General features: G+C 47.1%; 3 protein-coding genes and 1 non-coding gene across 5 annotated transcripts in view; 2 read left to right on the top strand and 2 right to left on the bottom strand.

The window, feature by feature from the left end:
* Positions 1 to 1,591: 1,591 nt before the first annotated feature.
* On the bottom strand, positions 1,592 to 5,752 carry LOC113583271. Its single transcript, XM_027019519.2, has 5 exons — positions 5,542 to 5,752; positions 4,321 to 4,947; positions 3,538 to 3,624; positions 2,737 to 2,928; positions 1,592 to 2,556 (listed from the first exon to the last, which is right to left on the bottom strand). The coding sequence occupies exons 1-5, from the start codon at positions 5,609 to 5,611 to the stop codon at positions 2,369 to 2,371; spliced, it is 1,164 nt and encodes a 387-aa protein (XP_026875320.2). The 5' UTR covers positions 5,612 to 5,752; the 3' UTR covers positions 1,592 to 2,368.
* Positions 5,753 to 6,459: 707 nt separating this feature from the next.
* On the bottom strand, positions 6,460 to 6,532 carry trnar-ccg. Its single transcript has one exon. It is a non-coding gene; the product is annotated as a tRNA-Arg (tRNA).
* A 234-nt stretch (positions 6,533 to 6,766) lies between these two features.
* On the top strand, positions 6,767 to 12,024 carry LOC113583268 (importin subunit alpha-1). 2 transcript variants are annotated; one of them, XM_035528789.1, is made up of 11 exons: positions 6,767 to 6,801; positions 7,107 to 7,180; positions 7,258 to 7,398; positions 7,607 to 7,695; positions 9,496 to 9,764; positions 9,861 to 9,955; positions 10,173 to 10,436; positions 10,638 to 10,871; positions 11,029 to 11,211; positions 11,361 to 11,510; positions 11,793 to 12,024. In XM_035528789.1, exons 2-11 carry the CDS (start codon positions 7,112 to 7,114, stop codon positions 11,880 to 11,882), a joined length of 1,584 nt encoding a protein of 527 aa, XP_035384682.1. In that variant the 5' UTR covers positions 6,767 to 6,801; positions 7,107 to 7,111; the 3' UTR covers positions 11,883 to 12,024. The 2 variants fall into 2 exon arrangements, with proteins under 2 accessions (XP_035384682.1, XP_035384679.1); XM_035528786.1 differs by lacking the exon at positions 6,767 to 6,801 and having other exon boundaries at positions 6,812 to 7,180.
* Positions 12,025 to 12,382: 358 nt separating this feature from the next.
* The window catches only part of LOC113583267 (E3 ubiquitin-protein ligase SMURF2), a 38,492-nt gene continuing 24,767 nt past the window's right edge, over positions 12,383 to 26,107 (top strand). The window contains exon 1 of the mRNA XM_035528781.1: positions 12,383 to 12,785. Within this exon, the coding sequence (XP_035384674.1) occupies positions 12,734 to 12,785 (52 nt within the window). The 5' untranslated portion in view covers positions 12,383 to 12,733. The remainder of the gene's footprint in view (positions 12,786 to 26,107) is intronic.

The following is a 26,107-nucleotide window of genomic DNA, read 5'->3' as shown; positions in this document are numbered from 1 at the left end:
AAATCTCTATGTTTTTAACAGATTGTGGCAACTCTAAAGATATCTTTTTGTACTTGATGGGACATTTCATCCTAGATAATAAAATGTTTTTTGACATCAGATCATTCTCACAATTTTTGGGCCCTTTCATACATAACATTATTTTAGCATGTTTGCCGGAAACCAGCAGAGCAGCATGGCATCTGAAGCACGCGATGACACACACCCAGTTAAACAAACAGACGTGTCCTGCCTCTGTCCACGCACGAGGGGTACGTTTTACCCCAAGACCTCAATCTGTGCGCCCTTATCCGCCATGATGGATAAGCTCAACGCCATCACCACTTGGCAGACTCAAAACTATGTTTATTTGGATTGCAGGATGTCTCTCTCACACGGGTTTTGCTAACCCCTCACCGCTGCGCTCTCCGTGCGGAATGTGCCCCCGCTGTGATGACCGTGGGGATGCGTGGAGCCCTCATTTCCTGCTCGTGCCGACTCCCTCAGCCACTGATCCCTGATGGGTGCGTGGGTTTTAGAGCGATGCTGGGAAAGCTGGGATGTGAATGAAACTGACGAGAGTGGCCCGGAATTATTTTGAAGGTGGTGATTACTACAAGCTTAGTCTGTCTTTGTGATCTGTGTGTCATACTGCGTAAAGTGAGCCTTCCTCTGTAGCCCCATTAGTCCATCATATACTCGGGTGCATGTGTTAAGGGTCCGCATAATACGCCACGAGTCCACGGGCTGCTTTATCGCTGGGAGCGATCGGTACTTGCTTTAAAGAAAGAAAACTTGGAGGAAGTCATTTTTAGTGTTTGCAGAATGCCCTTTGATATTTTTCCTCTATCGTAACATCTTTAGGAACTCAGTGAAGCACTACAGCAAACGTAGAAAAAAAATTTAATGAGTAGTTTCAGAATGAGACAAAATGTACATCTGCAGTGCATAAAATACCCCACCACCTCTCTGTTCCACCCCCTGCATGTCAGGTCGGTGTTGTAGAGGAGATTGCTGAAACCAAAGTTTCATTTAAATCCTGCTTTCCAAGCTCAGAGAAGGGAGGAGAGAGAGCACACAGTTTTCTCTCTCTCCCTCTCTCACTAACACTTCTATAAAGCGCCTCTTCTTTTTTGCAACCACCTCTCCCATCTGCCCTGCCACTCTGGCCCCCGCTTCTGCCCCCCCCCCCCCAACACACACACACACACTTCCTTTGAGCTCAAGCCAAGGTGTGTGTGTGTGTGTGTGTGAGAGAGAGTGAGGGCAAACATTCGCCATAGGCCAGGCCTGGAGCATTCCCAGTGTTTTTGCTTGCTGGACCCTAAACAGAACCGCCCTCTTTCATGTAACCAGGTGCACAGAGGATCAGATTACCATCCGATTAAAGCTCTGCCCTGCAACACGCAGTTGTCACACACACACAAACTCGCTTAAGACACAGGGCCCAACACACACTGGTCTTCTTTTTCTGCAGTCTCCCTCTCCACGTCTTACTCTATCCTGGCGAGAAGTACAAAAAAAATCCTTGCCTTAAGAAGGAGGGTTTTATTTGTTGCGTTTTCGCTGTCCGCGTTCCAAACCCTGTCTCTCCCCCCCCCCCCCCCCCTTCTCCGCCCTCTCTCTTATACGTGTAATGGTGCATTTCCTGAATCCCGATAAGAAGCCGGAGCAGAGGGAGATGGCGGTGTTCCCGCGTAAATGGGAGTTGTGTGTTGCAGGCGAGCCCGGAAGGGCACTGTGGCCATCCCTTGTTCGCTCACCCACACCGGCCCTGCCCGTCTGCTGCACCTGCCACTGGGGCTGGCTAATGACATGTGACCTTTCTGCCTGGGAACCCGTGATCGTACAAGCGAGTGATGGTGCACAAACATGAAAGCTGTAGGTACTGTATTTTATAAAGAAACGCTAAAGTCTCAATAGCATCTCCTTATCTTAAGTGCCCACTGAAAGGATACTGGGTTCTGTACATAATTTAAATGGTAGATTATTGCAACGTCTATCCACTGTTATCTTATTAAACATAAACACAAAAAAGTAATCTTACTAGTTTCTTTGAGTTTCATGATGGAAATATTTAACTCGGTTCATGTTCCAAACGTGAACCAGATATTCTGCGAGTGGATGGAATTCGACAAGATTCCCCTGGAGTCATTTATGAAAGAAGACAAGCAAAAAGGCGAGCATTGTACAAAACGGCCCCTCTTGGATCTGACTGACCTAGGACAATTGGACGCGCAGGCAGAGTGGACAGAGAAGCCTTTGTCTACTTGTCCCTCTCCTCCAATAATACTGCATGATTATGAGTTTGTTCTTTTATCGTTACGTAAAAGCCACTGTTAGTCCTCCCATGCGGCAGGGGTCAGTAGCGAGCCGCCCAGGCCCCGCCTCACCGGCATCTCGAACGTGTGGCCTCGTGAGCTTTCTGGTGCCGCCTCTTGTTGTAGCGTTTCACGTAGTTGCTGCTGCGCAGGAGACCGTCTCCGGGTTTCAGTTTACCCCCGACAATGGTGAGGAGATTGGGCGGGAGATGGCGCCTCCTGTGGTAGATGTGTCCCATGACTATGTACCTGCTACCTGCAAAATACATCATCCTCCTGATCAGTCGGAAGGAAGGAAGGAAGGAAGGAAGAAGGGTGCTGGACGATTTCAAGTTCTCTTTACTTGAAGATTAAACCGACACGTTTTTGAGTTTAAAGCCAAGTACTCACTTGATATTACAGAAAAAATCCCTCTGGTATCAGAGTGGGCTCTTACCTAGTTTGAAGTCAGGACAGGGCTTGGTGCACTTGAAGGTGTCCAGGACCAAAAGGTTCACTTTGAAGAAGTAAGTGTCCGGGGTGACGTAGAGACGGCTCATCTTGTAGAAGCCGTCACTGTTCACCAGCAGGGTGACCAGCCTGATGCCTCTACGGACAGTGTCGATGTCGTGAACAATGCCGTTTATGGCTTAAATAAACACAAATCGCTGAGTGAGTCAATAAAATGTCACGTCGTTAAACCATAAACAGGTTACTTCACAAACACTCTTGAACAACAACATTAAAAAGTACAGTTTTAATCACTCTTCTGTTTAAATACTAGGACACCAAATGTTGACTGTTAATACGTGGACTATTAACACTACATCAACCTACTTAGTACTGAAAAGGCACATATGCACACAAATGAAAACCAATAATCTCCTTTCATAAATCTGGGCCTTCGGCAACTCTGTAAAAGCTGAACTGTTGACCTCGTTCGGCTTGTTTATGGAAAAGTATTGGTTCATTTGAGTTGCCTTTACTGCAGTTCCAAGTTGAGTTCCAACTCTAATTGAATGCAGCTATCTCGAATGGGCAAATACTCATTACCTGGAGCCAGAGCGTTCGCTTTGAACTGGAACTAAACGCAGGGCAGTAGATCCCCAGGAGCAGGGTTGGACTGCATACACAAATAAACTTCTAGGACAACTCAAATAAGGCAGTGCTTTTTTTTCCCCCAGTCCACACTCGAGTGAACTCAACAGACTGCAGGTCAGTAGAAGTTCGGCATGTTCGAGTGAGAGGAAGTCCTCACCGAATTCACTGTAGCAGAAGTGCTCTGTCTCATTCTTGTCCTTCCGGCACTCGCTCAGACAAACGGCATCCTGTGTAAAGTCTGACTCTGGAAGAGAGGTGCAGTTAACAGTCGGATAACCCCCCCCCCCCCCCCCCCTCCCAAAAATAAGACACTTCTGTTTGCTCATTTCCAAACTCAAGATGAATTCACTCTGTTGGACCAAATTACACCAGTGGGAGAGCTTCCTGGAAACCATTTTCCCTTCGGAACTAGAGTTTATCTCTGAGCCATTCAAACCTTATAGATGTTGTTAAAATGATTTATTTCAAAACGACACTTTATGCGGAACGCAAGCGGCCGCGCGTGCCACAGAGCTCGTTCCACCGCCGTTCCGCCGACCGGAGCCGTCATTACGCGCGGGCGCCACGGAATCTTTTTGATATCCGCTCCCGCTCGCCGTTAATCACTGTATCGTAGCCCATTTCGTTCAGGCATATTTGAGTTTTTTTTTTTTCAATAATCTTACAGCTAGTGGGGCGTCAGCACAAAGGATGCATTCAAGTTAGGGAGCTAAGCAGCAATTTGCGGCCTGAGGGCAGGAGTAATTAGAATAACTATCCAACTTTACAGTCTGTCTCTCTCTCTCTCTCTCTCTCTCTCTCTCCCTCTCTCTCTCTCTCTCTCTCTCTCTCTCTCTCTCTCTCTCTCTCTCTCTCTCTCTCTGTCGCTCTCACCTCACACACACACACGCACATTTATAATTTCTCTGTGAGTGATTTTAGAGAGGGGAAAAACCCTCACCTTTCTTAAGGATATCGAAATGGTACAGGAGGGTGGAAGAGCGGCGGTTGTACAAGACGAAAGGGCGACTGCCGTTTAACCTGCTTCCGCCGGGTAAACTGGACTTCCCCGGTCTGTTCTCCTCGGGATCCGGGCGTCTGCTCGCCGTCTCCCTCTCCTTCCAGCGCGCGTTGGAAGCGGGCTGCAGACGGCCGCGAGATCTGGAGTTTTGGTAGATGTCGGACTCACTGGGCGGGGGGTTGTTGGATTGCTCCGGGCTTTCAGGGGTCGCCTTCTGCGTACGGTTCGTTATTCCGAGCCCAACGACCGGGACGACCTTAGGGGGTAGGAAAGACGGGCTCACGCGCTGCCCGTCATTCCGCGTCTTCTCGCTGTTGTGCTCCGTCGGCAGACGCTCGTCCCTCGAGCCCTTCTTGCTCTTGTGCGTTCCAGGGCGAGGCAGCAGGGCCAGGTCCGTGTGTTTAGGCCAGAGACCAGCGGGCAGTGGGTGCATTAATTTTGGGTCGGTGGGGGTTTTGGCCTGCTCCAGTAGCTCGTTGACTGGTAAGGAAGCGTCTTTGGCCCCAGCTCTGGTCTGGTTAGTGGGCACCGTCTTGTCCGATGGAGGTCCAAAGAGTGAAAACAGCTCTGGACGCGGAGACAGTCCGCAGTTACCAAAGACCCTCTTAATAAGTCAAGAGACTTGGGAGCTGCGTTGTGAATGACTACCCGGGAACGTATTAGAAAATATAACTTTTAAAGGAACACTGTACCAGCCTACATCACAGCCTCGAAGGCTCAAATTTGCTGTTGACTAATATAGAGAGTGTTAGGTTTTTTTAATTACAAAACGTAAAACATTACACCCAAGGTATTTACGCAATGAACATAATTATAAAACGTTTGACCAAAATGGTATTCGCAGTACATTTCTTAATGTCACATTTCATTCTTCGCCGCACATTCAAGAGGCGATGTAAAGGTTACCTGACACTTTGAGTGACCTCACCGAAAACATTTTAAAGCCCAATACAAATACTGGTGCGATTGCTTCGCTCGGTTTGAATATCATACGATTCAGACTGCAGTTTCACATTCAAAACTTAAAGCGCATCTTTTAACGCTTTCTACTTTTATGCATTCATGCATCCTAAAATGGGACCAAAGGTTATCACATAATTAAACATCGCGGTCCATTCAAATCGGATTCATTCAACGCTGCTGGGATTTGGCCGGTCTTACCGTTAACCGCGCGCTCTTCGGCATCAGAGAGCGCGAGCGCAACGGAGAAGAGCAGTAGTACCCCGGACATCGTGGCGTTATGGACCTCCGACGCTGCAGCCTCGATGATTTTAATGCCTCCGGCTTATTCCCATAGTCAGGGGCGTGTCGTCAGATGAAAAACCGTGTGGTGCATGCGTTGCCACCATAGAGAGAGAGAGAGAGAGAGAGAGAGAGAGAGAGAGAGAGAGAGAGAGAGAGAGAGAGAGAGAGAGAGAGAGAGAGAGAGAGAGAGAGAGAGAGAGAGAGAGAGAGAGAGAGAGAGAGAGAGAGAGAAAACGTTGTAAAGATGCGGTGATTACTTTTCCCTTGCAATATCAACGGACGCGCGATGAGCGAATGATGGATAGGTGTTGAATTACTGCCCTCCACCGGACGATAGAAAGATATCTTCCTGTCCTCTAGGATGCTGTCTCTCTTGTAACTATAAAAAATCTTTTTAAACAAGACGTTTTGGGCGGGCAAACAGACAGATAGAAGGAATTGCCGGTGTCTTTACATTATAAGGCTGTGGTGTTACCCGACTCTTATCTACACGTACAAAGAGAATGTACACGATTGTATCTGTTGACTCAGGAATAGACTCGCCAAGATTTTTTTTTTAAAGAGACATTTTATTTATCCTGTTTACTAGCTCTACCAGCTTAGCGAAGATGAAGAGACAAAAGGATTTTTAGCAATTAGATTTTTGTCGCTGACATGATGAGACACTTCCAGTCAGTTTCAGGCTGCCTGCGCTCTATTGTGATGGTTGGTTGTTTCAGGTCGATGTGGTGGTTTGGAGATTATTTATTTGCGTTCCGTTGTGGCACATCATGCATTTCCAGCCCCTGAGCGTTATAGAGCGGAGTGATCCATTTAAAATGAAGAAGATTATTCCGACCCAGATGGGACTCGAACCCACAATCCCCAGCTCCGGAGGCTGATGCCTTATCCATTAGGCCACTGGGTCGTCACGTTCCGCAAAGGGGAAACCAAGTCTTTTAAAAACATCTTTGTTAAATACAACTAATAAAAACGGTTATAATGGATCGTTTTGCATATCTAGATGTTGGAGCATCATTATTTCAACAGTGTTATTGTTTTTCTGAATTCATATCAAAGTTTCTTTTTTAGAAGAATATAACGACTGTGTCTCCTTATGCGATCCAATCAGCATCAACCACAGACCTACGTGCGAAGTCCCTGTTTTACGTCACTGCCACCCTGACCAAGGAAGCGGTGAGCGCACATTAGTCGCTTTATTGCTTAAATAAGCCTCTTCATTAACCCCATTAACCTCAACCATCATTAACCTCTTAATGACACAGTAAATGTCTGTGTTCGTGTATCGGTGTTGTCGCGGTCATCGTTGAGTGTGTGTTATACATTTATAATGAAAGTGAGACCACATGGTCACGCAAGGCTGCTCAAATGTCCCCGGAAATCTGAATGGCATTTATGTAACGCTGGCTTCCAGTTTATTACCCTAACAGCGACACGCTTTCATAGCTACATTAATATTTGTATACATTTTATTTCTACAGAAGAAATGTCTTCCGCCACGAACGACGGTTTTGCCCGTTTAAACCAATTCAAAAACAAGGGGAAAGACGCAACCGTAGGTTGATTTACCGAGTTATGCTTCTGCTTAGGGGCGGGGGGATCCATGGCTGAGGTCTTTGTGTTTGATCGCAGGAACTGAGACGAAGGAGGATGGAGGTAAATGTCGAACTGAGGAAGGCGAAGAAAGATGAGCAGATGTTGAAACGAAGAAATGTCGGTTCTTTCCCGGTAGATGCGTCTTCACCGTATCAAGACCAAAATCAAAACGCACAGGTAAAGTTGTAGGATCTACAGGTATGTTTACGTGGTAACAGTAATGTAAAGGTATAGTTCCTTACGTAACTGTAGATGACTTCACTGTCTGTCTGTCTCTCTGTCTCTGTGTGTGTGTGTGTGTGTGTGTGTGTGTGTGTGTGTGTGTGTGTGTGTGTGTGTGTGTGTGTGTGTGTGTGTGTGTGTGTGTGTGTGTGTGCGCGTGCAGTCCTCTCAGCATTGGAGTGTAGAGGACATCGTCAGCGGTGTAAACAGCCAAAGTCTGGATCAGCAGTTGCAGGCAACACAGGCCGCACGGTACGATCCAGGTGGACAGCAGAAATCCACTCTGTGAATGTGCCGGTTTAGCTAACCGCTCTTGTCATTGCTTTGTCTACTGTATAAACAATTCGCAGATGTTTGCTCCAGACACACTAGGGGCCCTTTTACACTTTACATTAGCATAACAACTGTTTGTGCAGCCACAGTGATACTACTACTAGTATTATTACTACTACCATTACCACTACTACTACTAATACTAATACTACTACTACTACCACCACTACTACGTCTACTACTACTACTAATGCTACTACTACTACCACTACCAATACTACTACTAATACTAATACTACTACTACTACCACCACTACCACTACTACTACATCTACTACTACTACTAATGCTACTACTACCACCACTACCACTACTACTACTAATACTATTACCAATACTACTACTACTACTAATACTACTACTACCACCACTACCACTACTACTACTAATACTAGTACTAGTACTACTACCACCACTACCACTACTACTACATCTACTACTACTACTAATGCTACTACTACTACCACTACCAATACTACTACTACTACTATTACCAATACTACTACTACTACTATTACCAATACTACTACTACTACTAATACTACTATTACTACCACTACCAATACTACTACTACTACTATTACCAATACTACTACTACTACTAATACTACTACTACCACCACTACCACTACTACTACTAATACTAATACTAGTACTACTACCACCACCACTACCACTACTACTACATCTACTACTACTACTAATGCTACTACTACTACCACTACCAATACTACTACTACTACTATTACCAATACTACTACTACTACTAATACTACTACTACTACCACCACTACCACTACTACTACTAATACTAATACTAGTACTACTACCACCACTACCACTACTACTACATCTACTACTACTACTAATGCTACTACTACTACCACTACCAATACTACTACTACTACTATTACCAATACTACTACTACTACTAATACTACTACTACTACCACCACTACCACTACTACTACTAATACTAATACTACTACTACTACCACCACTACCACTACTACTACATCTACTACTACTACTAATGCTACTACTACCACCACTACCACTACTACTACTAATACTATTACCAATACTACTACTACTACTAATACTACTACTACTACCACCACTACCACTACTACTAATACTAATACTACTACTACTACCACCACTACCACTACTACTACTAATACTAGTACTACTACCACCACCACTACCACTACTACTACGTCTACTACTACTACTAATGCTACTACTACTAATGCTACTACTACTACCACTACCAATACTACTACTACTAGAGTACCACTACTACTGCTACTACTACAGTACTACTACTACTATTACTACTATTATTAATACTACTACTAGTAGTAGTACCACTACAGTACTACTACCACTATTACCACCACCACTACTATTACAACTATTAATAATAATAATAATAATAATAATAATAATAATAACATAGTGCATAACATAGCTGTGCATGAAAATCCATACACACATCTGTTGTGTATTGCACAAATAATATAAAATGGTTCATAGTTGTTTTTTTCAGTTATGTCTGTCTGGGCTTATATGGGGATTAATATTTTCTTGTGGTTGCCAGCAATGCTCTATCCTTGTGCTGTTTGTGTGTGTGTGTGTGTGAGGTCTTGTCTTCTGATGTGTGTAGATGCATAACAGTGACTACTCACTACTCACTGACATTTCCAACACCAACAGCAAGTTGCTGTCCAGAGAAAAGCACCCCCCTATTGATCTGATTGTGGAGGCCGGTCTGATCTCCCAGCTGGTGAGATTCCTCGCTCTGTCCGAGTGCCCGCCTATCCAGTTCGAGGCAGCCTGGGCCCTCACCAACATCGCCTCGGGTACGACGGATCAGACGCGCGCTGTGGTGGAGGCGGGCGCCATCCCTGCCTTCGTCTGCCTCGTCGCTTCTCCTCATCCTCACGTCAGCGAGCAAGCCATCTGGGCGCTGGGGAACATTGCCGGTGAGTACGTGCTCGAAGGTACTGTGCACGTGAGCTCGGACAGGCACGTGTGGCCGCGCGTTCCCGCCCCGACGCTGACTCTGATGTCTTCTTAAGGTGACGGCTCTACGTACAGGGACAAAGTCATCAAACACGGAGCCGTCGGGCCCCTACTCGCGCTGCTATCTGTTCCCAACCTGTCCGTGTATGCTGTAAGTGCCTCTCATGCTTTGGCAGATGCTCGGTGCTAATGTGCTAATTCAGAATGCCGCCTAGCATGAATGGATTAAATAAGACATTGTCCTCCCTTAATGTTTATTAAATCCAAAAGCAGCATATGAATAGCAGGATGGGTGTTTTAAATGATTCATGACGGCAGATGATTAATAATACATCTCTCTCTCGCGCTCTCGCCCTCCCCTCGTGTAGACCAGTTACCTGAGGAACGTCACGTGGACGCTGTCCAACCTGTGTCGGAACAAGAATCCTGCGCCTCCTCTGGCTGCCGTGCAGCATATGCTACCCGGTCTGCTGCGGCTCCTCCACCACGACGACCCGGAGGCGCTGGCCGACGCCTGCTGGGCCGTGTCCTACCTGACGGACGGCCCGAACGAGCGCATCGAGGTGGTGACCCGGGCGGGCCTGGTGCCGCGCCTCACTCAGCTGCTCGCCTCGACCGACATCGCTGTCCTGGTGAGTCCCTCCCGGCTGCTTCACTAGGCTCGGTCCGCGGATGCGTGTGTTTGCGCGGTGTAGGCGATGTATAATGAACGTGCCGTAACGAGTAGGTCAAATTCAGATGGTCAAACGTGGTTTTATTTATTTTTATTTATTAACCCCCTGCTCGGTTAGCCGCCGCTGATCCTTACCCACTTGTCGATCCACCTCCCCCAGACTCCGACGCTGCGGGCTGTGGGCAACATCGTGACGGGCACGGACGAGCAGACGCAGGGCGTCTTGAACGCGGGCGCGCTCGCCTTCTTCCCGGGCCTGCTCACGCACCGCAGGAGCGGCATCCAGAAGGAGGCGGCGTGGACGCTCTCCAACATCACTGCCGGAAAAGACTCGCAGATCCAGGAGGTGATCGGCGCAGGCCTGGTGCCTCTGCTCATCAATGTCCTGCAGCAGGTGGGACTTTCTCGCTCTGGGACTCCGTCGACGTGCTGACGTGCTACCCAGTTTTCCTTCCAAGCTTTTGAACACAGCAACAAAATACCACCACAAACGTTCAGTGTAAAGCATTTTAGCAGTGGTGCAGCTGTGAGCTGTGTGTGTGGTCATATAGGGCGACTTTAAGACCCAGAAAGAGGCTGTGTGGGCCATCACCAACTACACCAGTGGAGGATCGGTGCAACAGGTGGCATACCTGGTCCAGTCCGGAGTCCTCAGCCCGCTCCTCAACCTGCTCTCGGCCAAAGATAGCAAGACCGTCCTGGTTGTGATGGACGCCATTCTGAACATTTTCATGGTATGTTCGTACAGGTTTTCTTACTTAACGTGTAGGGTGGTGTTTTTTTCTCTCTCTCATTCTCTTCTAAGTAGTCTTAAACGGGTTGACATCATGTGCCGTGGTCATGAACCACACATTAGATGAACGACTCTGCTCCAAACCGGCAGGCGGCAGATAAACTGGGCGAGACGGAGAAGCTGTGTCTGATGGTGGAAGGCTGCGGTGGGCTGGACAGGATCGAGGCGCTCCAGACCCACGAGAACGAGATGATCTACAAAGCAGCGCTCAATCTGATCGAGAAGTACTTCTCAGGGGAGGTGAGCGGCTGTCTGACGCAGCCACTAGGGGGTGCTGTTGTGTCTGTACTTGAGGCTTTGTAGCGTTTATTTTTGTTTTAAGACTAGCCTTTTAGGGTTGCTGTTCTAGGTGGCGCTGTGACTGAAGATGGTGGGCCCTAAAATTGAGTTTAAATGGGTTAAATTGTGAATTTTCAGACAGGGAAATCAGTTAAGGACTGTTGCTGAATTTTCCTGTCTATGGTCCTGTTTGTTTCAGATGTATTAAAAGTTCTCGTGCTGTGTATAATTATTTTCTGACAGGAAGAAAACGATGCATCCGTTGCTCCCGAAGCAGCAGCTGACGGTTACACCTTCCAAATTCAAAACAACCAAAGCACTTTCAGTTTCTGAGACACTCCAGTAATATCCTGTTCCTCCATGTCTGTACATTGACTTTTTATACCCATTTAACATTTTTCAGTTGTGTACCTAAAAATGCTAATTCATCTTTTTTACTTCAAGACTTGTAAATAAACTGTTTCTTGTGAAAGTGTTCTGTGACTTCTGTGTTTTTGCGGATTCTATTCAGCATCACGTGTAAATTAAAACAATTATATAAGCAGTCAGCTTCTACAGTGTTGGTCTGTACAGTTTGCAAATACAAAGGTCAGGGTTAAATGAGTTTAATAATCGGTCTCTGTAAGCTTTGAAACACCCCACAAGGAATTATTTTACTTATGTTTTGCAAGTAATGACAAGGGGCATGACTATTTTGTAGGGTAGTCGGTCTGGTTATGAAACCGACCAGCATGAAAATCCAGCTAGTGTAGTCCCGCTGTCTCGCCACATGGTGTCGCTGCTGGACCAGGTCGGGGGGTAACTGAGGGGCTCCAACTTCACTCCCGAGAAAACAAACCGTCCCGGAGCAGCCTCGCTCACTCATTCAAGAGAACCGGGACCAATTCGGAAGAGCTCGGTTTCTGTGCCGGTTTTAAACGCTTTCTTGAGCAGAACTGAAGTAATTCTAAGGAAAATAGTTTGAGTTTTTTTGGTTTTTTTTTAGTTTTATTTTGTCCGAAACGTTAACATGCTGGGTTATGCACATCCGGGGCAGTGTGCCGTGTCTCCACCGCTCGCTTAGTGCTCGCCGACGTCCAAACCTGAGGGGAAAACGGGGCTTTGTTTTTTAAAAATAATACTTGCGTTTGTGTAGCTATTTCAGAAGCGACAGCTGGAAACGTCAAGCTGGAAGATCAAAGGGCATGTCTAATCAAGGAGCGAGGAGAAACGGTCCGGTGAAACTGCGGCTGACAGGTACGAGTTGTCCCAAGTTAGCCTAGTTAGCCGAAATTCCCCAAAATGTTGAGGTGGTGAGCTAAAGTGGCTAACATTGTGCATTTGTTAGTCTCACTGTCAAACCACAAATACTCAAACAGCGGGGAATAACAGAGCCTTTTTGTATAAAAAGGAAGGAAAAGAAATTGGCTTGGTATTTAAAGATGATGTAATTAGTTAGCATACTGTCTCACTCTACCTAGCCAAGGCGTCCTGTGTGGCTAACAGGATTTCTCTGAGTTAGCTGGCTAGCTGTCTAAATGCACCATTAATCTTTCAGTATTGTCTAAGAAGGTACAGTGGTTGTCCAGACTTGTTTGAAGACATTTAGCAAGCTGGCTCATCGGTTTGTTTAACGTTAGCTTGCTAGGTTAGCCAAGTCACTAATTTAGCTGCTTATGTCCTAACACAGTGAGCTAGCTAAATAACTAATCCGAAAACACCTTTCAGTCTGGTGGGATAACTAATCCGAAAACACCTTTCAGTCTGGTGGGATAACTAATCCAAAGACACCTTTCAGTCTGGTGGGATAACTAATCCAAAGACACCTTTCAGTCTGGTGGGATAACTAATCCAAAGACACCTTTCAGTCTGGTGGGATAACTAATCCAAAGACACCTTTCAGTCTGGTGGGATAACTAATCCAAAGACACCTTTCAGTCTGGTGGGATAACTAATCCAAAAACACCTTTCAGTCTGGTGGGATAACTAATCCAAAGACACCCTTAGTGTAATGGTCTTATCTGACCTGCAGTTTAGCCACCCAAGATAATATTATATAAAAGGTATCTAGCACCCAAACCCTCAGAAACTCATTTGATTGGTAATGGCTAAATTGGCTCCTTTTCTCTAAAATAGCTAAAGTAATGCAACTGGTTGTGACCTTTTAAAGAGGCGTGATAGTTGATTAGTTTCCCAAATCAGTTTTACTGGATTATTCTAAAAAACAAAAACGATCCTCACTGGGCTTTTACGTTTGTCCCAGTTTACTGTTGAAGGGGCTTATTATTTACGTATCGTGTCCGTTTGGTGTTAAACCTGCGTAAAATGAACATTAACTGCCTTGCAAGAAATTGGGTCTGTCGGATTTTAGAGATGTGAAATATTGTTCAGACTGAAGAAGGGAGAGACCTGTCTGCACTGCATCACTCGCAGTGAAACTAAAGATAAAAGACCATGCTGATCTTAAAGTGGGTTTTCACAAGGAAAGATGGAATAAAGCTAATGAAGACAGTTACTTTTTTTTTTACAGAGGAGATAGAAAGTCACTATAGACAGCCACAGGACTGTCTGCTCATCAGACAGAAATAATGATTTATTCTTATTTGGTGAAATCATTTGCAGCTCTCTCTCTTGACTTGTAGTGTTTTGAAGCTTTTTACAATGTAAAGAAACTGTTGACGAAATGTTGGGTTAAGATCAACGTACTTGCAGGCCTACCAAGTCCCGGTATCTCATTGTTTAGAGTCTGGTGCTGGTGGTTCTGAAGGTCTCGCTGAACTGGACTTCTTATTTAACAAGATCATGTAAGCCATTCATTTGTAATGAACGGTGTTCATTTTTTTGGTGTTAGACTTGAGCTTCATGAAATACCTTCAAGTGAACTGAGATGCACTAATCGCAAAATTTGGTTCTCATCCAGGCAGATTATAAGATTCAAGTGTACTCCACCTAGAAAAAAATGACTGTATGTCTCCGACACACACCATTATCCCCCCCCCATCCCTGTTTCCTAAATGCAGCGTTCCCCTGTTTCGCATTTTCCTAACTGGCAGTGTGTATGCCTTGTTTGAATGCTCATTCTGCACGTAAGTTGCATGTCTGTCTAGTTTACCACCGTACGGTAAGGAACAGCCATAAAACAGCACGAGGGCTGAGCTTGGACGGGTCCCCTTTGCCTGTCCCGGTGTAGTTGGTCCTCCGGACACCAGCTCTGATGATTTAATGCCACGCTCACATTTATTATAGTTAGCCTTTTGCTTGAGTATTTCTTTCTTGATGCATCACTCGCATTCTGAATAAGATAACTACAAAGCAAGGGTTGTTGGAGATTTTTTTTTAATTAGAAAGGAACATACAAAACAGAGGTTTCCCCGTCACCTTTAACTCAACGCCACCAACTCAGTTTTTAACCCGTTTTAATGTGATTAGAGTGAATCAGAATAGTAGATTTCTCCGTCTCTAAGTATTGCTGTGTCACGTCCCGTTTTTTTCCCCGGCCCAGGGATCAATAGTCTTCTTTCCCCGCTGAAAAGACTCACTATGGTGCGTGCGCTGGGTATCAATGGGATGTCCGTGCTGATCGCTGCTCATTTGGAGAGCCGGCTGTCTGTGCACGCACATCTCACGCTCATTGCCAGTGTTCATCTAACAAACCATCGGCGGCCTGTCAGTCTCCATGTCCGCAAGTTTTCTCACCATGTTCTGCCTGTCCTTGTCTGTCCGTCTGTCTGTCTGTCTTGCGGGGACTCTTGGATGTCCCTGTACGTCGGCAGGAAATCGCGCTGTCTCTTCCCGAGGCACGTCCAGGGTGCCTGTGTCGTTGAAATCACGTGCCGGGTCCATGTCCTTCCTGTCTACCTCATCTTGTGTGCTCGTTGTGTAGGTGTTTCCTGGACGACAGGAAAGAGCTTTTGCAGGAATAACGGGCCTTTCTCAGTTACACTGTACGCGCCTATAGCCAGAAGGCTTAGTTTTTTTGTGCACAGGTGCAAATGTAGTTTTCTTGCTGAATCAGGTTGTTGGGGTTCAGGTTTAAAGTGCATGCATGCAAGAGTCTAGACTTCCTCTGCCGTTATGTTTAGTCTGACCCTGTGTATTCACAAACGCACACCCATGTGTGTGCGCACACACCCACCCACCCACCATTCATCTCTCATTCAGGATGCTTCAGGTGTGTGCCCTTGTTTTCTCTCCCTCACACACCCACCCACTCCATCTTTCTATCTTCACGTTTCCTACACCTGTTTAGAGGCTATAAATAACACCCCACACTTTGTTCTGGCCGTTTTCACACCATGTGACCCCCCCCCCCCCATTTCCCGGCTGGACGGACCAATGGGAGTTTTTGATCGGATCTTTATATCGAAACTTGGAATGCGGGTGTGCTTTAAGGAACGCTCCCACGTCTGCAGCTCCTTTCCCACCCGCACCCCTCAGCATGCTCAAGTGTGGAGTTAATAAGTCACTTTTACACAGGCAGACTGAGCCATGAAGCAAAGTGTTTTTATAACAAAAATAAACCTATAAACCTTTTTTTCCCCTCTTTATCAGGTTGGAGCTGTGTAAAAAATTTTCCTTCAGATTTGCAACTCCTTATCTCACATACCTATATTAGAGTTTAACTAGCAGTTTAGTTCAGCTTAACACATTTTGTGTGGTGTTATGGTTTTTTTTATTCCTGGTTACATTGTAGATAATTTTCCTTTGTATCCCTTTTCAGTCCTGTACTGCCCTTTTTTTATAGTTTTATTTTAAAAGTTTTGACAGATTGTCTTTTTTCTGAGAATTAGGTGAACATTTGGAGTATGTTATTTTGTTCTATGCATTGGCCCTCCGCTTTTCTCTTAAGGTTTGTTTGGCTGCTGACCCGCTTTTAAAAACATTCCCTCCTATTGCAGTTAGAGTTTCGGATGTGGAGTGGTTCTGTTACCTAACTATGCATCTGTAATTTAAATATCAAAGCCATGAGTAGCTGGGGGAGTTCTGTAAGTACATGGGATACATGGCTCTCTGGGTCTGTGTTCATGTAGACCACATGTAGATCACTGCATGCCTCTGCCATAAGACAGATATTATACTGTAGCCATGAGCTCCTGGGGCGTTGATGGAGGCAGGCCGCTGACTGAGGTCCAGCTGAATCAGACTACAGGCTCAGACCACAGTTGTTCAGAGAGAGTGGTCCAGGGAACAGGCTTCTATCTGCTTCCCAACTGCACTTGAGCTGGAGAAGCATGCAGGCCCTGACCTTTGCTTAACCACAGACGACCTTTGCCCACCCCCCCTCGCAATTGTGACTGCTCTGCTCCGGATCCGTCCCAGACAACAGGGCAGACAGCAATGTGTGGCTGCCTGTCGCCTCTTCGCCGACTTCTGATCGCGTATTGTGCTTCCTGTCTCACCACTTCCGTTGCAAACCAGCAGAACACTGCGTACACACATACAAACACACACACCACACAGGCGCACACACACTCAGCTACTTCTTAGAAACTAGAATTAGGGCTGAAAGCATGTGCACGTACGTTTAGCCCCATGCTATCTTGTTGACCTTTTGATCAGTGTCAGCAGATGCACATATGTGCTGTGCCTGTCGTCTCCACTCTGGGTGCGTGCGTGTGTGTGTGTGTGTGTGTGTGTGTGTGTGTGTGTGTGTGTGTGTGTGCTTGCATGCCTGTGCGGAGTGTGACTTAAGACCCCGCTCACATTTTTCTGCAGAAGCAGTTATGTCATAACTCTACACATAGCTTACATAAGTGGCGCTTAGGTTCTGCCCTGACCCCCCCACACACACCCCCAGCAAGATGGAGATTAGCAATTTAGCTACAAAATTCCTCTGAGTTGACAGAATCTTTGTGCAGTTAAACATATATATAGCATTATACTGTCATATGTATAACTTGGGGTCAGTGCAGCTGTACCTGTAGAGTTCTTTTATACACATTTGGCAATTGGTTTAGGCTCAATTCCAAAAGATTAAAAGAAAACAGAAAAACCTCCTGAAAGTACCCATGTCTAGCTGAGAAGTACGTGAACTACAAAAGAGCTTTTCTGCCAAAGGAATGTTGCTTTGGAGGTGCCGTGGCCTTCCCTGAATGTGGTGTAGCTGCGTAACCCTTCCGAATCAGCTGAACTTTAGTAGCCCTGAATCTCCTCCTTTACACTAACCGGGCGAGGACTGAGACGCCCCTACTTCGGGCTCGCCGTACCGCTGCCAGGTGCTTGCCTTACATGGAATATTTTCCATCCGCGTGCTTTGCCAGGGTGGGAATGTGTGATGCACCATTTTTCCTGTGGAGTTCAAGAATCAGACGGCACTTGCCGCGTGGTGGTAAGGAGAAAAATGTAAGGGATGGTCCAGAATAAACTGGTTTCATGCAGGAAAGGCCTCTGTAGGCTTCAGCGTAAATCCTCAAGGGGCCTCTTTGACAGGCCTCTAGGGGCCTCAGTCGAGGGGGGGTCTTGGTTCAAGGACGGAACAGCCCGGACTAGCACCGGAAGAAACAATATGGACATCACCGGAAGAACAAATATGGGCAGCCGGTGATATAGAATATGATCACTTTGTAAAGAAATCGAAGTAGTTCAGGATGAACATAATGGTACCAAGAACCGGGTGGTGTAAGTATTGAATATCAATTTGCATACATTGAATAATGTATGGTTTGGAGAACAATAGTGGAACCGGGGCAAGTTTTTATGAAAAAATAAAATGGTCATGAAGAAAATGTATAAAAGTCATGCCCACCTGAGACTGTTAGACATTCTCCGGACAATGCCTCGTTTGTAACACTGAGCTCAGAATAAAGATGGGACCGGCTCTTGTCTTCAATTAATTCCAGAGTCTGCATCTTTATTTCTATTTAGTGTGTATTGAGTAAACAGTTTTGAATTTAGGAACATCTAGGAATGACAGTGGCCTGGCCAAAGTGCACAAGGATGCCGACGCCGCGTCCTTCAGCGCTGACAAAGGGCCTCGGAGTCTCTCACACATGCCGAAAATCTTGTAAACTCTCCCATCCTCCACTCACCACCAGGTGGGCCGAGCCATGTTTAGCGTAGGTGGAAAACGACAACCCAGAGGAATATAAAGAGAAACGGCACACTCTGTACATCCCAGGACACGTGCACGTGCGCACTCTCTCTCTCTCTCTCTCTCTCTCTCTCTCTCTCTCTCTCTCTCTCTCTCTCTCTCACTTACTCCTCCCTCTCTCCCTCCGTGTTTGTGTTTGGCCACTACCTGCCTGCACTCGGCAGAGGTTTGGTTGTTTTAATGTGTCATGGTAATCTGAGCTTCCTCTACTTCCCTCGCTGTGAGAAAGTTACATGAGCTGGGGAGGGGGCAGGGCAGTGAAGCGGTAGCAGGTGAAAGACACTGACCGACAGTGAATTGGTCGAACAGGCTTTAACACAAGAGTCCTTTATCACATTTCAAATTGACTCTAATTTTATTTTCAGTTCCTGAACTAATTTGGTGTGGTATTATCGGCTGGAGTGTCAAACTCTAACATGGTGGACTGAGTTCCTCACACTGATGTCTTAGGATCTGCTCCTTCTTGGTATATTTTGCCTTTAAGACCTAATTCTGAGTTTGATGTGTGTGTTTGCTTAACAGATGAATAATGAATGACACTATGTGGTCAGAGGTATTATCAGCAGTATTATCCTGAGAAGTAGGGAGTGTGTTGAGTGTGGCGCAGAGAAACCAGGACCTGCGTTCACACAGCGTCGTACTGCAGGAGCCCATGATCTCAGGTCAGATGTCTAGCTTTGTTCAGCCAATCTTTTCCAAGGGATGCTGCACAATCTAGAAACAGAAGAGCTAACAAAGCAGCGCGCACTCCTCTCGGAAGTTGCCTTTATTGGCATGAGTTCTTATGTCGTTGCAAGAAACCGACAGCCTCCCTGACTGGCCCACTTTTGGTTTTCGGGTCAATTAGCCCTCTTCTGTGTGCTGATCTCGGCAAGCATCCAAACATTTCAGAACTGCAAAGGTGAATGGAGTCTCCTCAGTCAAGGCCCAGTTTACCCCAGGGGACGTCGCCTCCCAGAAATCGAGAGTGTGTGCGGCCCTCCCCTCACACCTGTAGGCCCACGTCAGGGTCCCGCACACCCACACCAGGGTCCTTAAGGGTCTCGCACACCCACGCCAGGGTCCTTCAGGGGAGCACAGGCGCATGATGGGAGGTCATGAGCTTTGGGTTAAGTACTAGTCGTCCAGCGTGAAACGTCCAGACTGATCTTAAGCAACTTGGAATGACGGCTTTCCCGACAGAGCGCGCGGTAAGTACACGTTAGCGCATCGTGTGCTCTTGTCTGCGCCACGGCGCGGGCAGAGAATCCGAGTGAGTTGCCCGTCTGCTTCCTCTGGCTCATCGCTGGCCCTTTAGCGGCCTTCCCCACGTCCGGGGTGTGCCGGAGCTAAATCGGCTCTTTCATCTCAGCCCCCCCCGGCGTGTGGCGTGGGTGCCAACCCGAAGAAGATTCAGGGGGCAGCCAAGTCCGTTCCCAGGGCCCAAAGCCGCCACCCCCATGCCCCCTCCCCACTTCCTTGTCCTCCCTCTCTTGTCTCTCACCCCCCCCCCCCCTCGCGCGTTCCTTCAGCTGATTACGGCCCAGATGGGGGATGATTCATCGTCTCTGTATGGGCCGTGATCGAAAATTCAGACCGCTCACACGTCGTGCAGAAAAGCCTCCCCAGAAGGATCAGACTGGGGGCTTAAGCTGCCGCTGGTGCCGCTTGCAGGGGGGTCATGTGTGCACTGATGACCTACACAGTTTCATAAGCCTTGTTTAGTTTTGAGGAACTGTCACCCTGTTACCACTTCTGTCTGTCACGCTCTCTCAGCTGTCTCTTTTTCTTATACTCTCTGTTCTTTCTTTTTCTTTTTGTTTCATTTGCTTTCTCTCTTCCCCCCCCCCCCTTCCCTGTGTGTCACTGTCTGACTACTACTTACTGAAGTAAGAGACTGGTTCAGACACGGCACCTCAGTGCCGTCATCGTCACTCGACGATGACAGATCATAGACTGCACGGTAGAGCTCGTCTTCGCCGCTGTACTCCTAGACTAAAGCGAAGACATGCATGCACGAACGTACCAAACCCCCACCGTGAAGATGCTGGCTGATATTAGAGGCGCGTGCGCCCTCCCTCCCCGGGAGGCTGCTGCAGGGAGGGCCACGCTCCCCTTGCATGGAGTGCTGCGTCGCTTCTCGACATAATTTGGCACGCAAGCTATTTTTTTTGGCACGCCCACACGCGTGAGGAGGGTGGAAACAAAGAGGGGAGTGGACTGAGAGAGGAACCTTCACGCAGATAAGAGGCGCCCGCCGGCTGATTACAACCTGGTGCTATCCTGACGCTCTGTTTCTCTAGCTTTCCGCCCTCTTTGAGTGTGTGTGACTGCGAGAGAGTGAGATTGAGAGTAGGAATGTGTACGTATTGTTTAGACAGACGAGAGAGCGGTGGGGTGGGGTGGGGTGGTGTTGGTGGGGGATAGGCTTTGCCAGGGTGGGACACTTCCCAGGATGAGCCATCCAGCTGGCCGGTATTGCCAATGGAATCATGCTAATGGGGGGTGTGGGTGTGTGTGTGTGTGTGTACATGCATGCATATGCGTGGTTGGTTTGGCTTAGACATCGCTGCCCTGTTTGTTTTGACTCATCCCGTCCGCTGTATTTCATTGTAGACTGACGCTTGTTAAGGGCTCTGTAATTTCACATCTGCAGTGTTTCTTGTCTATCTTGGATTTCAGTGTTGAGCCTCAACTCCTGCAGTGTCATTTTAAAGGCCTCGACGGGAAACGTAATACCATCACACTTTGTTCGGTCTAAAAGATCGCACTCCAGACACTTTGTACAGGCAAGCTTAGCTGAGCCACAATCGCACAATGCTGAAAAGAGAAGGAAGAGGAAAAATGGTGTCCTAGTCTTCAGGTTTCACGTTCATCACGTGTTCCTGTTGTTCTGCATGGCTCTTCGCGGCTGCCCGTACCTGCGACACGGACACGTATCGCTTCCTCCCAGCATATCGGTTACAGGGTGCCACGTCTAATCTTCCCCTGCTAAAGCTGAATTCAAGTAACAAAGCAAAATATGAACTTATGAGTTACAGTCGGCTTTCTGTTTGATCCACGACTTGCATCTTTGACCTTGGACGGTCAGCTTCTCTCTTTTTGGGTCGGACCGACGTACAGCCAGCGCCTTTAGTCCGTCATCCCTGCCCAGTGCTGCCATAGAAGTGTTTGTTATAGTCGTTTGGTCCAAAGACTGAACGGGCAGAAGAAAGATGAGCTTAAATGAAGACTGGTGGAGAACATTACGTCATGTGGACTAGAGCTGATGGTGTTCTTTTAAGTGTGCAGCATTTGAATGGTTAATTAAAATTTTGTGACTTAGAATTTCAGATTTGAATAATTCGGCAGTATAGAAATTGGATCACGCTGATTAAGAGGTTCCTCACTTACACAAATTATTGGCATGTTTAGTCAAGCTGTTCCTTTAACATTAACAGTCGTATCCTCTTCCAGGGGGAGTCTCAGGTGCCTGATGGCTTTAGAGAGCAGTTCGGTTTGCAGGCGTGTCGGCTGTTGAAACAGAAACCTTTGTGCGCAACTTTGTTCTCACGGACAGTTTTCTGTAAACAAGCTCACGGCTGAGGCGCCAAGTGTCCTCCTGGCAACCTGCTGTGATGATCTGACCCCTATTGCTGCTTAACCCATCACCCATCGCTTATATCCCTACCTTCAAGGTCTCGCCGTGTCCAAGAGATGCCGACGAAAGGAGTGAAGATGACTACACGTTTCCACTGACCGTGTGACTCCTCTGTTGTGACACCTGAGCTGGAATCTCTTCATTGTGTTCTTCTGAAAAGCATTTGTCCTCGGCCTGCCTGTCTCAGGGCAGGCCTGACTCGTTTTTCTGGAATCGGGCGGCATCGGAGCTCTGATATTTCACTCCGTGTCAGCTGTGAAGGGTAGAGAGGGGAAGCTTCTTAGTCATGCCGTGCTCCACTCCGTCTCTGAGGGCCATTTTGTGCAGGCGACACCATAGCTGAGCCCGTGCTAATGCGCTGCGCAGTTGGAGAGCTGTTAGTGTTCGTACTTGGATCGTTAAAGTGGGGTTTATGTAAATCTCAATCTTTTAATCACCCCTCACGTGTCACTTAAAGCCACAGCACACGGATTGCCATCCCCGGTGACAGTTTTTTGTGTAAAGAAATCCCTTGTCACAGTCTGTAAAGCCCTTTACATCTTTTGAAACCTTCTTGCCAGGTTTCTCTTTAGAACACCAAGAACTTTAAATAAATCAAGTTGGATAAAAAATAAACCAAATTTTGAAATCATTTGCATCGCTATTAACCTTTTGATCAAAAAAGCCCAACATCGCTTAGAAAACACTGCATTAAACTTCATTGATATTCAAGATTGGATAGGTACAGCAGTAGAGAGCCTGGTGTTCATAGAGAATCTGAACTCCTTAAATCCAGACTTCTTTAACTCAAGACATCAGCTTTGCAGACGGAGCCGGGTCCCTGCACCCAAGGGGCCTGAGTGGTTCCTAACACTGATCTTGACAGTGAGGGACGGCCTAAAGGTCACGCTGTCTACACCTAGTTTCTGGGAAAGGGTCACAATGTAGCCGTTTGACAGCATCCTGTAATCCACACATCTGATCACTACTTAGTATCGTCCCATTTAATCCATACATCTGACCACTACTTGGCATAGTCCCATTTAGTCCCTACATCTGACCACTACTTGGCATAGTCCCATTTAGTCCATACATCTGACCACTACTTGGCATAGTACATGCCATTTTATTGACCAGTGTTTCCTCAGTTGCCCTGCTGTTTGAGTTTAGCAGCATTGAAGGGTTTACTTTAGTTAATTCAAGTGCTTTCAAAGGTTTTCGGTTGTAGTCTTGTTTTATTTACTCCTTTTTTTCCCTCATTCAGATGGTGAAAATGAATCAAGGTTGGATAGGTACAGTAGTACTTAGTACTGTACCTACTTCATATAACACTTGGTTTTGAATAAATCCTGCGAGTGTGTGTGTGTGTGTGTGTGTGTGACCATCACAGTCTCAGATGTGAATGTCGATCGGCAAACAAGCAAAAAAAAAAAATTTGCACTGCAATTTTTCAGCTGTTGCTCATCGTCCGCAGCGACGCTTCCAGTGGCCGTTTCCGAGCTTGCTACAGTGAGGGAGTTGAGGAGTTCACCCCTTCATATATTATTCAGAGACTCCGTGTGTGCCTGGGGGGCTGCTCTGAGAGGAAGCGCGCTGAACCTGGCACCAGTCCAGACTTGGCTAACGCCAGCTCAGGAAGAGGTCGTGGGAGGTCGCTTGGAATTCTCCATGGCTGGCCTTTCGCTGCAAGCACTCGACGTCAGGGCTTATGCGTGCTCATCCGAGTTGCGACACGAGGGTTCACCTTTAGCCTGATTTACAGGGAATCAAAATGTGTGTATGCAGGTACACGTCACGGTTTCGATCTACATAGAACAGAACTACCACAGGGCAGGACCACTGAGTGAGGGTAGGAAGACACATTAGTAGGACACACTTCTGTTGTTGGAAAGAAATTGTATATTCCCCACCTTGTCCAAACCAATCAAAGTAACCAGTCTTTGATTTTTTAAAAATTTATGTGGCCTGTGTCATGTGATCTAGTAAACAGAGCTATTCTTTCTGGGTATTTCGGGTTTTACTTACGGGATCTCAAGCATATACAAACCTATCCAGATTTCTCTTACCCACTGTCTGGGTTGTTTTGTTTTTTTGAGTTCTGGCATTTTCCCAGTCATGTTCTGTGTCGTTTTGCTCTGACCAAACTGAGTGCTGCTTGCTGTACTGATTGTGGGGTTTTGTAGTTTCGCTTGGCTGGCCTGCCTGCGTATTGTCATAATTTGTAAGATTGTCTCTGTGGTGGCTTCTGTAATTTTCAGTTGAGTTCTGGACTACACAATTTACAGGCCTCCACCCCATATCATTTCTCTCTCTCTCTTTTTGTTTTTTTTTTTTGTCTGTGCTGTTTTTTCTACCCCCTGTCATGCACAGCCCTGGTGTGCAGGCTATTTCCAGTCTCCCTCCCAGTTAATGGCTGTCCAGGGTATTTGGCTGGCGGGGACCAGAGTCCAAGGCCAACGATGGATGCAGGCGCCAGTCTCCCAACACGGCCTCCGATGCCAGCCATTCCAGTCACTGGGTTTTTGCCTTTTTGGGGGCGGGGGGCCGCATCCTGATTCTGATCTGCAGTGCTGCTACTGGTGCGACCCCATTGTAGACCCCGCGGCCCAGCTCTGCACTGGGTCTCCTGACGCAGCTCCGCAACTGGCCCCACGCTGTCGCTCCACCACAATGGGCCCCGCGGCCGCTATCTCCGGCCCACAGCTGCGCTCCAAACAGGCCTGGTTTTACGACCTGCCAATACTCTGCAGATTTGTGGCCCCGCTGCTCCTTTGTCAAGGGGCATGACAGCCCAGCTCTAGGGTTAGAAACAGAGAACGGGGTAATTGAGGAAAAGAATGTTCTGGCGTTCCCTAGAATGCTCTACTGTTCTGTGGAATGTTCTTGTGTTCCTTAAGATGTCGTAACTACACAGGAAGGAAAAGCATTCAGCATTAATTTCTGCTGCCTGTAATTCGATTCCTATAAATTTTAAGAGTGTTTTAGGTTATGTGTGATTGAGAGCTTATGTGTATGTGTTTCTGTTTGCCGTGTGTGTGTGTGTGTGTGTGTGTGTGTGTGTGTGTGTGTGTGTGTGTGTGTGTGTGTGTGTGTGTGTGTGAGCGTGCACACTTCATGGGCCTGGAACAGCTAAGGGGCAAAAAACTCAACTGGTTAATAAATTACTGAAAGGAATGTAGATACTATATCGCAAAGTTTCTAAAGCAGTACCCAGCTCTTGTCAGATCTGGGGTGAACAGTCCGAAACATTTTAGGCCATGCCGAGTCAAACGTGCGTGGTGTTATTTCAGTCAAGCCACCGAGAGACAACCGTCTCCACACAGTCCAGCGCTCCCCTCGTACTCCGTTACACGCGGCATGGTGCCGGTGACGGAAATGAGCATCTGCAGCCCTTGACAGCCTCCCCTCCGGGGAATGTCTCGCCACGTTCCCGCTTTCTCCCGCCGTGGTGTTGGCTTTCCTTTTCCACCCGGCGCTGAGCCCGGGTTGCCGGGCTGAGCGAGAGGTCATGGCGGTGGTTGACTACCCGGTTTTATTAAACCGTGTTTTAAAGGCTGCAGGTTCCTGGCAGGCGTGCCGGGTGTTCTTTCCAGACCATGCTACCTGCGTCATGACCGAGCAGGCCGAGTAACGGATATGGCTTGGGGGGAGGGGCCTGCCACGGCACCGTGCCGGTAGGGTGGCGGGAGGTGACTCAGGCCAGGAGTGTGGTTACTCACAGAAACACCACTTCTGTACTTTCCCTCAGCTGCTGGGAGGGGTCATGAGGTCATTGATTAGAAACGAAATGTTGACTGCGTTTTGGACTGTAAGAGGAACAGAAAGATGATAATCGTGTTTTTGTCAGAATGCTCCAGATTATACAGATGAATGCAAACCTTTCCTGTTCCT

The sequence above is a fragment of the Electrophorus electricus genome, chromosome 1, assembly GCF_013358815.1.
Source record: "Electrophorus electricus isolate fEleEle1 chromosome 1, fEleEle1.pri, whole genome shotgun sequence".
Taxonomy (NCBI): Eukaryota; Metazoa; Chordata; class Actinopteri; order Gymnotiformes; family Gymnotidae; genus Electrophorus; species Electrophorus electricus.
Note: the sequence above shows the minus strand (reverse complement) of the source record. Positions and strands in the feature narration are given on the sequence as shown.